General features: G+C 41.1%; 1 protein-coding gene across 3 annotated transcripts in view; it reads right to left on the bottom strand.

Annotated features, from left to right (window-relative positions):
• STAT1 (signal transducer and activator of transcription 1) overlaps positions 1-16,638 on the bottom strand; it is a 42,671-nt gene extending 26,033 nt beyond the window's left edge. The window contains exons 1-8 of one of the 3 annotated variants that reach the window (XR_009541115.1): positions 16,487-16,638; positions 16,019-16,169; positions 13,266-13,394; positions 12,163-12,307; positions 5,533-5,631; positions 2,290-2,379; positions 1,244-1,322; positions 58-149 (exon numbers count right to left, since the gene is read on the bottom strand). Coding sequence is in view for 2 of the 3 variants with exons in the window: in XM_060152423.1 (XP_060008406.1) it covers positions 58-149; positions 1,244-1,322; positions 2,290-2,379; positions 5,533-5,631; positions 12,163-12,307; positions 13,266-13,393 (633 nt within the window). In the remaining variant the exon portion in view is untranslated. Of the gene's footprint in view, positions 1-57; positions 150-1,243; positions 1,323-2,289; positions 2,380-5,532; positions 5,632-12,162; positions 12,308-13,265; positions 13,395-16,018; positions 16,170-16,378 lie in introns of all 3 variants that reach the window. The other 2 variants (XM_060152423.1, XM_060152422.1) reach the window with 2 other exon arrangements.
• Between the last annotated feature and the right edge of the window lie 780 nt (positions 16,639-17,418).

Below are 17,418 nucleotides of genomic sequence, written 5' to 3'. Positions count from 1 at the left end.
CCATTATTTACAGTCTGTGACAAAAGCGACATGTTATTCTGGAAAGTGAATCACTACCTTTCTCTTATTGTCAAGCATTAAATACATCTTCTGGAGTAACATCTGTTCCTGTTTCTGATCATTCTTTGCCACACCATTGGTTTCATGTTCTGTGAATTGGGAGAGACAGCAGATAAATATAAATATAAAAGAAGACAAAACCAACTGAAGCCAAGATTTACATCCATTTAGGAAAAGTACGATCCAAACGCTATCTGGAGATACGTCAAAGCTTGGTTTTTCTTCAATCATTGTTGAACAAAACGGTAAAAATGGCCTAAGTACAAAAACCGGATACACTGAAACAAAGTCCTTGTTTACAGTGACTCACATAAACGGGGAACAGTACTGTCTGGTTCTTAAGGCACTGTCAGAATATTACCTAAATGAATATAAGTGACAAAATTCACAACCTCAGTTAAAAAATAATTGATACAAAGCATCTCTGTGGCTTGAAGCAGACAATTAGGAAACTGTAATTGAGGTTTCTTTCTCTCATACTTTTATTCAGATTCTTACTAATAATCTCTCCATTCTACCATGGTATCCTCCAAATGATTGCTAGGGTTCCAGCAGCACCCTGCTTGTTCTACACAATGCACACTTCTGGATTATTTTCAGTGGACGTCCTGTCAACATTAAAAACGAGCAACAACAACAAAATCCGAGCGAAACTGCTTTAAAACATGTGAAAAATGCTGAACATCCCCTGTGGAGTATACACATGGAGCTGGAGTATTTGGAGGAACTTCAGTTATTGGGGCAGGGGAACCCCACACACATATCCGTCTATGTCCATCAGTGGGCTAGGGACCGTAAGTAGAGTGAATAGCACGTAACCAGTATGTATTCACTGGGGGCGATTTTGCCCCCCAGGGATCACTTGGCAATGTCTGGAGACAGTTTTGGTTGTCACCACTGGGGACCACCACCGGGGATAGTTCTACTGCCACCTGGTGGGCAGAAGTCAGGGATGCTGCTAAACATCCTACAATGCACAGGACAACCCCCAAAACAGTTATCGGCCCCAAAATGTCAATAGTACTGAGGTTGAAAAACCCTGGCCTGGGTCACCAAGAAGCCGAGACTAGCAATTCAGAGTCTTAAAATGTTTGGTAAATATGAAGGAGTATCTGCCTTTGTTATCTAGTGTAGGTAGAAAAAATTACAGGCAATGGACACTGCTTTAAATGTTAACTCTTACCTCTGTTCTGCAAGGTTTTACATTTAAAGTCATATTCATCCTGTAAATCTTCTAGGGTCTTGATTTCATGCTCTATACACTACAAGTAAAGACAGAAACAAGTTTTCCACCATACTTAGGACAAAGACTTTAGGAGACAGATTACTGGTACTATAGGACCCAGAAAACCATGGATGCAATCCTGCTCCCTCAAAGATGGATTAGACTTGCAAAATTCTAATCACACGTATGAAATAATTTATATCTCCTTAGCTAGTATATAATAACCTTTTTATGAAAGAAAATATATAGCTATTTCTGGACTGGGCCACTTGATGTCTACTTTAATGAAGTAGACCTGGAGTCTGGCAACATGCCGTCTGAAGCACAAAGTCAAGGCCGCGCTGGTGTGACCCAGAGGCCCACAGGAGAGCCGGCCCCTCAGCAGAAAGGCCGTTTCCACCGATACGGGCCCAGGGCAAGGCTGGACTCCTCACCCTTTCCCCCAAACAGCACCCACAGTGGAAGGGAGTGAACACATACCACCAAGGGCACCACCTCCAGAAATGTCTGGGAAGTTTTATCTTAAAGTTATTGTGGATATTTTATTCTAATCAGAAATACATCAGAATTTCCTTGTTTGAGAGGTTTTTGTTCCCCTTCCAAGTCTTAGAATAAAACAGGTGCTTGAGGAAGACCATGTTTATCCTAGGACTCTATGTAACCCCAGACACACCCCCATTTGAAAGGTGCAGACATAAAGGGCTATTTAGAGCAGCAACAACTAGTTTACTGGGTGATAGGGCAAAGTCAACAGTTACTGCACAATCTTGCAAGGAAGGAAAAGATAAGCTCAATGTTTGCAAGTTGTAACAGGGGCCAAAAATGTCTATCTGCTCATTGGTTTCACCAATTTGTTTACTTAGGGTTTCGAACTTGAGCGAAACTTTTCTTCTCAACTACTTAAAAGCCTGAAATCAGTCACAATGCTTACACTAGAGCAATTGAAACCTTTTTTCCTCTACAAAAAGTTACAAAGAAGATGTATACATTTACTAAATACTCACCATAACTTTGTCCTTCACATTTCTGACTCTGCTGTCAAGCTCCTGCTGTTTGTCTAACATTACAGTGGTCTGAATATTCCCTGCCTGAGCCTGTAATGGAAGGTACACAGTTAACAGCCATTACTTCCTCTGTCCTATTTACCTGCTGGTTATGCTCCAAAGTCAAGTCTACCCCGTGCCCCACCTAACTCCCGGACCTTCCAAAACCTCCTGCAGGCCTCCACATGAGTGTGCACAAGAAAAGCTCAGTTCCCAAGGCCCCGGAAAATACTGGCGAACTGTTAACAAGCCTACAGAAAGACCAGGCTCAGTTCATGCCTAAAATAAATAGTATTTCTGGAATTTTCCATTAGTTCATACAGTTGCATGGGACCACACAGGAAGTTATTTTAGTTTCTCAAATTCCGTAGACAACATTATTCTTACTAGCCCTGTACTCATTTGTCTCAAAGCCATGCAATTCAGTGTGGTCCCCAGACAAGCAGCATCTTACCACCCGGGAGCTTGTTGGAAATGCAGAATTTCAGGTCCTAATCTGATTACTGAATCAGAAACCCCATTTTGACAAGATTCCAGATAATGCAGAGGTATATCAAAATTGAACAGTACAGAGAAAGACAAATATCATATGATATCGCTTGTATGTAGAAACTAAAATAATGATGCAAATGAACTTATTTACAAAACAGAAATAGACTCACAGACATAGAAAGCAAATTTATGGTTACCAAAGGGGAAAGGTCGGGGGAGGGGTAAATTAGGAGTATGGGATTAACATATATAACTATATTTAAAACAGATAACAAGCATGTACCTAAATGTATAACACAGGGAATTATACTCAATACCTTGTAATAACCTATAATGGAGAAGAATCTAAAAAAGTAAGTGTGTGTGTGTGTGTGTGTGTGTGTGTGTGTGTGTACATAACTGAATCACTTTGCTGTACACTTGAACACTTGAAACTAACACATTGTAAATCAACTATATTTAAATAAAAATTAATTTTTAAAAAACATTAAAAAATTGAACAGTACTGCCATTAAGGACTTCAATGAATATCTGCTCCTATAAAGTAATAATGAATACCATCCCAGATGCAGTGGGTAGAGTTAGTCTTCATCCTTGACAGCCAGAAAACAATTTGTTATTTTTATCGGGATCACATTAAAATTATGAATTAACTGAGGGAAAGCCGATATATTTATGATGTCGTTTTTAATTCTTATGCTTCTAATGGCTTCCTCTTGTCAACTGCAATACCACTAATACAATGCTAAGCAGCAGTGGAAACAGTGGACATCCTTGCCGTGGTTCTGACTTACTGATGTTTTGTCCGTGAAGTAAGATACTGTTTTAGAAGCAGGAGATGTATATTTTAATGTTAAGGAGGTATCCATCAGCTCCTAGTTTATTGAATTTTTAAAAATCAGGGATGAGTGTTCGATTTTGTCATCCTTTGCAGCATCTTTTCGATACCCCCAGACATCCAGGACCTTCCCTCAAATCCCAGGAAGGTCTTCTTTCTCTTGCTTGCAGCTGGGCAGTCCACTAACCTCGTTCCAGGGGTTCACCGATAAGTCAGGTGCCCTCTGAGAGGCTTAAAATGAACCTCTCCCCAGGAACTTCACATTTTTAAAAGGAGGTCAAAAGCTGACATGCCTTTGAGACCAAAGCACCCGCAGGAGATGGGGCTGATCTGGGAGAGCAGAAATCACCTCCTGTGCCTCCCAGTGCTGACTCCGGGCCAAATGAGGAGAGAAATGCTTAGGTAGCAAGGTGGACAGTTCACTCTTCTGCCCATCTCTGCTCTTGACTGTCCTCCCAAGTCTATCTGAGATACAGGAGCAGCCCCTTGCATAATGCTGGTAAGATGAAAATCCCACAGGATAGTCAAAATTTCCTGCTGAAAGTCTCCCAGGTGCATGCCATACTGAAGAAGGCACACCCCTCTCAGAGGAGACAATGCAGCCAGCTTTTCCTCCTGACAGACACCTTTGCTCACTAGGCTGGGTCCAGGATGAACTAGCCAGTCTGAGTTTAGAACAAATAATATGTATCTTTAAGTGCTCAGTGCAGCAAGGTGCTTTCAGCGTGACAGGGAGACAGGAACTAAATGCCCAGGGAAGCAGCAGATTCACAAGGACTGGGGCAAATGCTCAGAAAGTGCACGAAAAATGGCATTCAGTGCCACTACTTAAATTCTCTCTCCACCCCCCACCTCCCAATCTCACAGCACACTTTGTTAGCTATTCGTTAGAGAAATGCACATAGGACGCATTCCACTGAGTACTCTGGCCTTTTCCCTGTCATACTGGAATGGTCTCAGCCAGAGTAACTCATACCGTAGTGGTTTCCCAACCGTCTGCCTGCTGGGTAGCTCCCACCACCCCATCAATGAAAGGCATGAATCAATGCCATGGCAACTTCAAAAAACTGCTGAACCCTAATCACCAGGACGGTCTGTATTAGGATTAGTAAAGTCATGATAAAAAAGCCTTGGTACTAGTATAACTCTGACTCATTCACTGTTTGGTTGTCTCAGATATCTAATAGGTATCTCGGTCCTATTGAAAACAAAGCTGCTGATTTTCCCATCAACCCATTCTTCTCCAAAACCTATTGTGCCCTGCAAAAGCCTCACTCCTGTCCCTTCCCTGTCTTCCCCAGCTCAGTAAACAGTATCTCTAAGAAACGCAAGTCACAAATCAGACTCACCCTCTACTCTTGGCTCCTTCTCACTCTCACATCTGATCCTTCAGTATAAGCCCTACTGGTACCACATCCAGAACATAACGGAATCTGTCCACTTCTTCCCACCTCCACTGACTGCACCTCTACCTCAGGCACTTCCCCTCCGCTCTTTCAGTCTGCTGCAAGAGCCCACTGTCTTCTGCTTCCTTTCCTGCCCCAGCACCCCAGAGGTGTCCCTGACCCTGATCTAAAGAAACAACCTGACACTCCACTACTGTCCACACAGTATCCTGCTTTACTATCTTCATAGCAACAATCACTATCTGAAAAGATTTTGTTTTGTGTTGTCTCCCTCCCTCACTAGGATGACTTCCATTAGATTGGGGTCCTTTCAAAATCTCTACATCTGTTTTCCCCCACTTCTTGGGGCTAAAAAATCAGAGGGCTAGTCACCATTGCCCTGAAACAGGGCCTCAGTAGTACCTGTTGGATGAATGAATGAGTTTTTATTTCTTTATTATCCTTTGTGTTCAATTAGGAAAAAAGTACCTGATTGAATCTCTGGGCATTTTCCAAGATCTTTCTTTCCTCCTTCAGACAGTTACAGATGATCATAGACATCTGTATTGGGTCTTCCTGAAAATTATCCTAGACAATGGGTTGTTAGAATAAAAATAAATTAAATTTCAGAATGTTTAAACCATTGTGTATTATACATTGAAATGAGTTCGTTCATATCCATTAGGAAACCTCACCCTAGTCAGCTCTGCCCACCACCAGTCCCTCCCATCAGGAAACTTACACAAGCCTCTTAGATGGCTCATCCACCAGAGGGCAGACAGCAGAAGCAGGAAGAACTACAATCCTGCAGCCTATGGAACAAAAACCACATTCACAGAAAGATAGACAAGATGAAAAGGCAGAGGGCTATGTACCAGATGAAGGAACAAGATAAAACCCCAGAAAAACAACTAAATGAAATGGAGATAGGCAACCTTCCAGAAAAAGAATTCAGAATAATGATAGTGAAGATGATCCAGGACCTCGGAAAAAGAATGGAGGCAAAGATTGAGAAGATGCAAGAAATATTTAACAAAGATCTAGAAGAATTAAAGAACAAACAAACAGAGAGGAACAATACAATAACTGAAATGAAAACTACACCAGAAGGAATCAATAGGAGAATAACTGAGGCAGAAGAACGCATAAGTGACCTGGAAGACAGAATGGTGGAATTCACTGCTGCAGAACAGAATAAAGAAAAAAGAATGAAAAGAAATGAAGACAGCCTGAGAGACCTCTGGGACAACATTAAATGCAACAACATTCGCATTATAGGGGTCCCAGAAGGAGAAGAGAGAGAGAAATGACCAGAGAAAACATCTGAACAGATTACAGCCAAAAACTTCCCTAACATGGGAAAGGAGATAGCCACCCAAGTCCAGGAAGCGCAGAGAGTCCCATACAGGATAAACCCAAGGAGAAACATGCTGAGACACATAGTAATCAAGTTGGCAAAAATTAAAGACAAAGAAAAATTACTGAAAGCAGCAAGGGAAAAACAACAAATAACATACGAGGGAACTCCCATAAGGTTAACAGCTGATTTCTCAGCAGAAACTCTACAAGCCAGAAGGGAGTGGCATGATATACTTAAAGTGATGAAAGGGAAGAACCTACAACCAAGATTACTCTACCCAGCAAGGATCTCATTCAGATTCAATGGAGAAATCAAAAGCTTTACAGAGAAACAAAAGCTAAGAGAATTCAGCACTACCAAACCAGCTCTACAACAAATGCTAAAGGAACTTCTCTAAGTGGGATACAACAGAAGAAAAGGACCTACCAAAACAAACCCAAAACAATTCATAAAATGGTCATAGGAACATACATATCGATAATTACCTTAAACGTGAATGGATTAAATGCTCCAACCAAAAGACAGGCTCGCTGGATGGATACAAAAACAAGACCCATATATATGCTGTCTACAAGAGACCCACTTCAGACCTAGGGACACATACAGACTGAAAGTGAGGGGATGGAAAAAGATATTCCATGCAAATGGAAATCAAAAGAAAGCTGGAGTAGCAATACTCATATCAGATAAAATAGACTTTAAAATAAAGAATGTTACAAGAGACAAGGAAGGACACTACAAAATGATCAAAGGATCAATCCAAGAAGAAGATATAATAATTATAAATATATATGCACCCAACATAGGAGCACCTCAATACATAAGGCAACTGCTAACAGCTATAAAAGAGGAAATCAACAGTAACACAATAACAGTGGGGGATTTTAACACCTCACTTACACCAATGGACAGATCATCCAAAATGAAAATAAATAAGGAAACAGAAACTTTAAATAACACAACAGACCAGATAGATTTAATTGATATTTATAGGACATTCCATCCAAAAACCGCAGATTACAGCTTGTTCTCAAGTGTGCATGGAACATTCTCCAGGATAGATCACATCTTGGGTCACAAATCAAGCCTCACTAAATTTAAGAAAACTGAAATCATATCAAGCATCTTTTCTGACCACAACGTTATGAGATTAGAAATGAATTACAGTGAAAAAACTGTAAAAAATACAAACACATGGAGGCTAAACAGTATGTTACTATATAACCAAGAGATCACTGAAGAAATCAAAGAGGAAATCAAAAAATACCTAGAGACAAATGACAATGAAAACATGACGATCCAAAACCTATGGGATGCAGCAAAAGCAGTTCTAAGAGGTAAGTTTATAGCTATACAAGCCTACCTCAAGAAACAACAAACATCTCAAATAAACAATCTAACCTTACACCTAAAGGAACTAGAGAAAGAAGAACAAACAAAACCCATAGTTAGCAGAAGGAAAGAAATCATTAAGATCAGAGCAGAAATAAATGAAATAAAACAAAGAAAACAATAGCAAAGATCAATAAAACTAAAAGCTGGTTCTTTGAGAAGGTAAACAAAACTGATAAACCATTAGCCAGACTCATCAAGAAAAAGAGGGAGAGGACTCAAATCAATAAAATTAGAAATGAAAAAGGAGAAGTTACAACAGACACCTCAGAAATACAAACCATCCTAAGAGACTACTACAAGCTCTATGCCAGTAAAATGGATAACCTGCAAGAAATGCACAAATTCTTAGAAAGGTATAACCTTCCAAGACTGAACCAAGAAGAAATAGAAAATATGAACAGACCAATCACAAGTAATGAAGTTGAAACTGTGATTAAAGATCTTCCAACAAACAAAAGTCCAGGACCAGATGGCTTCACAGGTGAATTCCATCAAACATTTAGACAAGAGCTAACACCCATCCTTCTCAAACTCTTCCAAAAAACTGCAGAGGAAGGAACACTCCCGAACTCATTCTATGAGGCCACCATCACCCTGATACCAAAACCAGACAAAGATACTACAAAAAGAAAATTACAGACCAATATCACTGATGAATATAGATGCAAAAATCCTCAACAAAATACTAGCAAACAGAATCCAACAGCACAGTAAAAGGATCATACACCATGATCAAGTGGGATTTATCCCAGGGATGTAAGGATTTTTAAATATATGCAAATCAATCAATGTGATACACCATATTAACAAACTGAAGAATAAAAACCATATGATGATCTCAATAGATGCAGAAAAAGCTTTTGACAAAATTCAACACCGATTTATGATAAAAAACTCTCCAGGGCTTCCCTGGTGGCGCAGTGGTTGAGAGTCCGCCTGCCGATGCAGGGGACACGGGTTCGTGCCCCAGTCCGGGAAGATCCCACATGCCACGGAGCGGCTGGGCCCATGAGCCATGGCCGCTGAGCCTGCACATCTGGAGCCTGTGCTCCGCAACGGGAGAGGCCACGGCAGTGAGAGGCCCACGTACTGCAAAAAACAAAAAACAAAAAAAAACTCTCCAGAAAGTGGGCATAGAGGGAACCGACCTCAACATAATAAAGGCCATATATGACAAACACACAGCAAACATCATTCTCAATGGTGAAAAACTGAAAGCATTTCCTCTAAGATCAGGAACAAGACAAGGAGGTCCACTCTCACCGCTATTATTCAACATAGTTTTGGAAGCCCTAGCCACAGCAATCAGAGGAGAAAAAGAAATAAAAGGAATAGAAATTGGAAAAGAAGAAGTAACACTGTCACTGTTTGCAAATGACATGATACTATACATAAAGAATCGTAAAGATGCCACCAGAAAACTACTAGAGCTAATCAATTAATTTGGTAAAGTTGCAGGATACAAAATTAATGCACAGAAATCTCTTGCATTCCTATACACTAATGATGAAAAATCTGAAGGAAACACTCCCATTTACCATTGCAGCAAAAAGAATAAAATACCTAGGAATATACCTACCTAGGGAGACAAAAGACCTGTATGCAGAAAACTATAAGATACTGATGAAAGAAATTAAAGATGATACAAACAGATGGAGAGATATTCCATGTTCTTGGATTGGAAGAATATTGTGAAAATGACTCTACTACCCAAAGCAATCTACAGATACAATGCAATCCCTATCAAATTACCAATGGCATTTTTTACAGAACTAGAACAAAAAATCTTAAAATTTGTATGGAGACACAAAAGACCCCGAATAGCTAAAGCAGTCTTGAGGGAAAAAAGCGGAGCTGGAGGAATCAGACTCCCTGACTTCAGACTATGCTACAAAGCTACAGTAATCAAGACAGTACGGTACTGGCACAAAAACAGAAATATAGATCAATAGAACAGGACAGAAAGCCCAGATATAAACCCACACACCTATGGTCAACTAATCTATGACAAAGGAGGCAAGGATATACAACGGAGAAAAGACAGTCTCTTCAATAAGTGGTGATGGGAAAACTGGACAGTTACATGTAAAAGAATGAAATTAGAACCCTCCCTAACACAATACACAAAAATAAACTCAAAATGGATTTGAGACCTAAATGTAAGACTGGACACTATAAAACTCTTAGAGGAAAACATAGGAAGAACACTCTTTGACATAAATCACAGCAAGATCTTTTTTGATTCACCTCCTAGAGTAATGGAAATAAAAACAAAAATAAACAAATGGGACCTAATGAAACTTAAAAGCTATTGCACAGCAAAGGAAACCATAAACAAGACGAAAAGACAACCCTCAGAATGGGAGAAAATATTTGCAAACGAATCAACGGACAAAGGATTAATCTCCAAAATATATAAACAGCTCACGCAGCTCAATATTAAAGAAATAAACAAGCCAATCCAGAAATGGGCAGAAGACCTAAATAGACATTTCTCCAAAGAAGACATACAGATGGCCAAGAAACACATGAAAAGCTGCTCAACATCACTAATTATTAGAGAAATGCAAATCAAAACTACAATGAGGTATTACCTCATACCAGTTAGAATGGGTATCATCAGAAAATCTACAAACAACAGAGGGTGTAGAGAAAAGGGAATCCTCTTGCACTGTTGGTGGGAATACAAATTGATACAGTCACTATGGAGAACAGTATGGAGGTTCCTTAAAAAACTAAAAATAGAATTACCATATGATCCAGCAATCCCACTACTGGGCATATACCCAGAGAAAACCATATTACAAAAAGACACATGCACCCCAATGTTCATTGCAGCACTATTTACAATAGCCAGGTCATGGAAGCAACCTAAATGCCCATCGACAGACGAATGGATAAAGAAGATGTGGTACACATATACAATGGAACACTCAGCCAGGAAAAGAAACGAAATTGGGTCATTTGTAGAGACGTGGATGAATCTAGAGACTGTCATACAGAGTGAAGTAAGTCAGAAAGAGAAAAACAAATGTCGTATATTAACGCATGCATGTGGAACCCAGAAAAATGGTACAGATGAACCGGTTTGCAGGGCAGAAGTTGAGACACAGATGTAGAGAACAAACGTATGGACACCAAGGGGGTAAAGCCGTGGGGGGGTGGGGATGGTGGTGTGATGAACTGGGTGATTGGGATTGACATGTATACACTGATGTGTATAAAACTGATGACTAATTAGAACCTGCTGTATAAAAAAATAAATAAAATTCAAAACTTCCAAAAAAAAAGAATGCAATCTCCCCTTTAACCAACATGAACTAGTTTATTATATACTTTTATGCTCTGCAGTGAGTTGGTACATTTCCATAGGCAGTGACTATACTTTAATTATATTTAGTAGTGAAAGGAAATAGCTGCATATATGACAATGTGGAGTCTTTAAGTTTTATGTACTTACTGAGTTCAATAAAATAAATACCAGCTTTAAAGGAAAAAAAAGAAAAGGAAAGCTCATCCTGAACTTATTAAGTTCTACATAAGCTATTTTTTTTTTTTTTTTTTTTTTGTGGTACGCGGGACTCTCACTGTTTTGGCCTCTCCTGTTGCAGAGCACAGGCTCCGGATGTGCAGGCTCAGCGGCCATGACTCATGGGTCTAGCCACTCCGCGGCATGTAGGATCTTCCCGGACCGGGGCACGAACCCGTGTCCCCTGCATCGGCAGCAGACTCTCCACCACTGCGCCACCAGGGAAGCCATACATAAGCTATTTCTGATAAAATCAAACTATTCTTTTTAAGAACTATGACAAAAGCTGCTTTAACTGTCCAATTAAGCGCAGGTACCTAAATTATTTCTTGATTAAAAAAACAAGTGGGGCTTCCCTGGTGGCGCAGTGGTTGAGAGTCCGCCTGCCGATGCAGGGGACACAGGTTCGTGCCCCGGTCCGGGAAGACCCCACATGCCGCGGAGCGGCTGGGCCCATGAGCCATGGCCGCTGAGCCTGCGCGTCCGGAGCCTGTGCTCCGCAACGGGAGAGGCCACAACAGTGAGAGGTCCGCATACCGCAAAAAAAAAAATCAACGGCTTTTAATAAGACAAGATCATAGCATTGAATTTCTCTCAGAATTACTTACGTCTAAGTGATAACCTTCAGCCTGAATGAATACTCCTTATGTGTTTACAAAATGAATTGATATTTTACTTCTGCTATAAAATATTAGCTACATAACGGTAGTTTATTTATAGTGTCTGTACTTTTCTAAATACCAATGAGTTTGTGCTCAATAGTATTTGCTGAATGAAAAAAATTCTTACGTAAACATGGAAACATTTCAACTTAAACGCAAAAACCATGTCATACCTGAAGATTACGCTTGCTTTTCCTTATGTTATGCTGCAACAAAAAATTATTCTCCAAAGAAAAGCGACTGTATTGATCATCCAGCTGCGACAGGAGGTCGTGAAAACGGATGGTAGCAAATGAAACATCATTGGCGGCATGCTCCCTAGGAGATACAAAATTTACACATTTCGTTTAGATACTACTTTAAAACGACAAAATAAACACTGCTTTCCATGTTGAAATGACTAAAAATAATTTAAAGTGTTTTCTTGGGTTTTATTTCCTTCTTTTGAAACTGCCATTGCTATTAGCAGCAGTTTGTACAATATTTTTATTATATACAATTAGCATGAAAAATTCGGGCTTCCCTGGTGGCGCAGTGGTTGAGAGTCCGCCTGCCAATGCAGGGGATGCGGCTTCGTGCCCCGGTCCGGGAGGATCCCACATGCCGCGGAGCAGCTGGGCCCGTGAGCCATGGCTGCTGAGCCTGCGCGTCCGGAGCCTGTGCTCCGCAACGGGAGAGACCACAGCAGTGGGAGGCCCGCGTACCGCAAAAAAAAAAAAAAAAATTCTAGCACTCCAAGACTGTGCACCAAACTGTTAATGGCGATTATCTCTGGAGGCAAAAAATCAACAGGGGCCTTCACTTTCTACATCAAATACTTTCATAACATTTGAAATATTTGCAATGAGCAAACAATAAATCGTAAAATAGAACATATACCGGTTTTAAGAGATATTTCCTTAATTTTTTTTACTTTCTTCATACTTCTAATCAGTGTTCTACCAAAACTTGGCTTTAATTATTACTTTTAACTTACTTCTTTCTATAACCTGGATCCTAACTTGGAAATAATTGGTGTCAGCATTATCTAACTTGTGCAAAGCATTTAGAAGGATGTATAATTAAATCGACAAATACATAAAATTAATGACTAATGCATTTAGCTTTCTAGAGACACATGCCATTTTTCAAGGCAACACTCTTTTCTGAAACAGGTAATGCCAATGGCTACTGATGAGATTCATCTTCCAGTCAACGTAGTTCCAAGCCACTTAATCAACAAGTTATTTTAAAAGTGTAGAAAAACTCCTTCTTCTGTCAAGTGAGTTTTCCTTACCAGTCTTGCTTTTCTAGCCACTGTGCCAGATACTGTCTGATTTCCATGGGAAAACTGTCGTCATAGAGCTGGTGAACCTGCTCCAGGAATTTGGAGTCAAGCTGCTGAAGCTCATACCACTGGGACATCCTATAGGGAAACAGAATACAGATCACAAATGGAAGCCCACAGCTCCAAAGAAAGCCTGTCTAGCATTGTGCTTCTTCTAAATATCTTGCTTAATTAAAAACATAATTTGTCTTTGAAATATACTTTTAAAATGGTGCCTATGTTTCAAAGCCTGTTTTTTAATTGAGTTTTGGGTCAAAGTTTTTTTCTTCTCCAAAAAACACATCTTCAGGTCTTTGCTCAAATGCCAGCATCTCAAAGAAGCCTCTTCTGGCCACCTTATTTAAATTGACACCACCTCTCACCTTGGAAAACACTATCCCTCCTCCCTGATGTATTCTTCTCTATCGCACTTACCACCATCTGACCTACCACATATTTTTTTTATTTTGATTAGTGTCTGTTTTCCCCGCATGAAGGGAAGGATTTGGGAGTGGGGGGGGGGGTGGTTCACCGCTGTATCTTCAGAACAGTGCTGGGCATACAGTAGGTGTTCATACGCCTTTAAAATGAATCTGCACTTTTATCAAATAAATCAATGGAAAACACTACTTAGATTTGCTTTAGGACAAATCGTAAGAACTCTCCCTGAAATTGCTCTTATAAATTATAGAACATTTGTAATTTAACCCAAAGAATTTTAAATTGGTGTTTTATATTTTATGATTCACGTGATTAAAATGAATTATTTTTGATATATATCTTCTTTTTTTTTTTTTGGCCACACTGCACGGCATGCAGGATCTTAGTTCCCCAACCTGGCATCAAAACCATGAACCCTGCAGTGGAATCGAAGAGTCCTAGCTACTGGACCGCCAGGGAATTCCCAGGTTATATATCTTTTAAAAGAGATATATTTTCCTCTTTGCCTACTGCAAACAATAAGTCTGCACAAAAATTCTTAAACCTAAGTAATAATTTTTAAAGACTGAAACAACATTGTTAAATCTAATCTGAAAGGATAAAATAATAGTATTTCTTTGGATAACAGCAAGTCAACTTTTACACAGCAGTTCTGAAGATTAAAAATTAAAATACCTGATTTAAGTCCGAACATCCATTAGGAAAATGAAAAGCCTCTCTTCACCATAGCGTAAATTAGGATTTACATCAGCGCACAGCTGACAACATTCGGAGTAGATATATGTGAATCTTGTCCTACCAGCCCTGAGGAAGAGGTCTGGATTTTCAAGCAGGGCGTGGAAAAGCGTATGCATGCTTGCTGGCAAGCATACCTGTGCAGGCATGAAGTCATGTCTACTCCACAAATCTCCTTCCAAAGGAAGGTAAGGATGTGGTGAGGCTACAAAGCTAGTCACCATCACAAATACCAGTACGAATGGACCCAAGTCCACACCTTTACTACACTTGCTGTAGCATTTTGATTTTTCACTTTGAATTTATTTCACCTGAGTGGAAGACTAAATCTTTGGCGCTTTCCCTCCCTACTAGGTGTCTAATAAGGATATGCCTAAAGCAAATATGCTGGCCAGAGTGTCAACCAGCGGGGACTGCAACACCTCTTTTTAGGTGAGTGACCTCAAGTGACTCACTTCCCTCTCAACAGGGTGACTGTTTAAGACTGAACGACCTAATACAGATACAGCACCTGGCACAAAGCAGGCGATCAATAAATCCATGCCAACAAATCCAGAATCCATTCCCTCTTCTCACAAAACTTGTTACCAGCACAGGGAGTGGCAAGACCAACCCCCAGTCACCTGACTTCTTCCTCTCCAGTCCCAAGACCTCCAACCACCTTGCCTCCAACACTCTTTCCCAATCTGGCCTTTTGCTGCACATGGGTTTTGACCACATCATTCTCTAGTTCAAAATTGCTACAGTTTGCCCATTACCAGGCTGATTTCCACTCTGACCCTATTTTCATCCATTAACAAAGCAACCCAGTCACCAAATTACCTACTTTTTTTCTGCACTGCTCCAGCTGTCACTCACCCTTGAAAACAGCTTTTCCACATTCTGCCTCTCTAAATCCTACCAGCATTCAAAGGTAGGTACGAATAGCCCTTCTTCCATAAGCTCTCTGAGACTCACCCAGAAACAATTAAGCTTTCATTAACGTGCGCCTCATTGCATTTTGTATCTCTATTAGAGCATCAGTCCCTGTCTTCCTTAAAAAGCTCTATGATGTCTCCCCTGCAGCATGTAAGCTTCAGAGTTGCTGGGACTGTCTTTTCTTTAAACATCGTCTGCACTGTGGACAGTGTCCTGCACATATTATGTACTCAATAGTAGCCTGTTGAATTGAAATCTAGTAGATTTCAGATTGAATTAGAAAGTAAAGGGCAAACCATATTACGGTCCAACAAGTTTGAGTCCTGCGTTAAACTGCAAACTGGATTGTGCTGGAGGCTCAAGTCTTATTTCTAGCCCATAAAAACAAACTATCCAGCTTATACAAACAACATTTAAAGCGTAATCACACACCTGTTTTTCCTCCCCCAAACTCTTTGGTACTAGTCAGAATTTGTTTTAAAGACTAATTATATTATTTAGGGGTCTGCAGGAACTAATTATCACTTTTACATTCCAGGAGCACATTAAGCTCTTTTATCCTTAAATACAGACATATAATTAAGTTCCAAAGTCACATATTCATTCGTTTCCGTGAACATTTTACTAACCTGTCACCTTGTGCCCCAGCGAAGGGCTGGGGATTCAACACAAGCAGTAGCTACACACAGCACGTCAGATGCCAAGACTGCTGGGTTTGCATGCACAGGGTGCGAGCGTATAACGGCTCTCTGGGGGTGGCACACGGCAAATAAAAACTTTCTGCGGAGAGAAGAAAACATGACTCTGGTGGAAGGGGCGGAAAAGAGAAAAATGAGGGTAAATGCAGTATTTTCGGCGGGGGAGGGGCGCAGGATTCTATTTCACAAGACATTTTTCTTTTACTACCAGAGCACAACTGGCTGGGTCAACCATGCCATCACCGAAAACACCACCTGGGATACGCGTTCTTTCCCGGATAACGGATATACCTGTCAGCACTTTAAAGCCCGCCCTCGCCGGGTATCCGGCAACTGGGGCCCGACGACTGCGGTCCAGGAACGTCCCACCCCGGCACCCGGAACCTCACGCCCACTCACTCTGCGCTCCGGATCCGGCAGAGGTAGGCGAGGGCGCGGCCGTGCTGCCTCTCCCGGGCGCGCCGGGTCTCCTCTGCTCTTTCTGGGGTCTGACCGGCGTCGACCCGGGTGCGACTATGTCTCTCCACAAACTCAGCGCAGCAAAACGAAAGTACCACCGAGAGAAATGGTAGTGCCAGACGCCCCGCCTCCTTCCACTCCCGCCAATCACCGGGTTGCTGCCGCTCTCGGCCAATCGGACGCGGCTGTTCCGAGCTCGCGCCGCCTCCCCCCCAGGGCTACTGCTCTGCCAGCCCGCTGGGTCTTTCCTTAGAATTTGGGGAGGGCCTCCAACGGGAAGAGGTGAAGCTCAGCTCTGTGTTGCAAGTTGCGGGTTATGTTTACACATGTTTTAGAGAACAACTAAAAGGAAGTTATGTGTTTGCAGAGGCCCAAACTTGGAGATCCTTATATCAGCCCCTAACCTGAGAATTCGAGGCAGAGGACACAGGTGGAGACGTTGTCATTCTAGATGCTCGGCTTAGCAGCTGACCTCCATGTTGCTAAACCCAGGGGACGCTTTTCTGTCCTCACCTTACTTGACCACTCAGAAACCTGCGCAGTTGACACCACCCTTTAACACTTCTTCCTGGGCCATGATGCCGACACACTTTGCTTGCTCCCATTTAATCCATATTCCCTACAGCAGTTTGAGTGGTTTGTCTTTTAATTGCAAAGCAGATCATGTGTTTGCCAACCTGAAAATCCTCTGATGGCTTTTCTTATAAAATCCAAATTTCTTAATGTAACCTATAAAGCCCTGGTTTCCCCATCACTTTCTTTAACCCCATCTTGTGCCACTCTTTCCTTACTTCAGCATTTTTGTTCTTCCAATAAGACAAGCTCTTTCCACACACTCAGGGCCTTCTCACTGGTAGTTCTCCATCTGGAAA

This window comes from Lagenorhynchus albirostris, chromosome 6 (assembly GCF_949774975.1).
Source record: "Lagenorhynchus albirostris chromosome 6, mLagAlb1.1, whole genome shotgun sequence".
Classification (NCBI taxonomy): Eukaryota; Metazoa; Chordata; class Mammalia; order Artiodactyla; family Delphinidae; genus Lagenorhynchus; species Lagenorhynchus albirostris.
The sequence above is the reverse complement of the archived record's forward strand: the minus strand, read 5'-3'. Positions and strand labels throughout refer to the sequence as shown.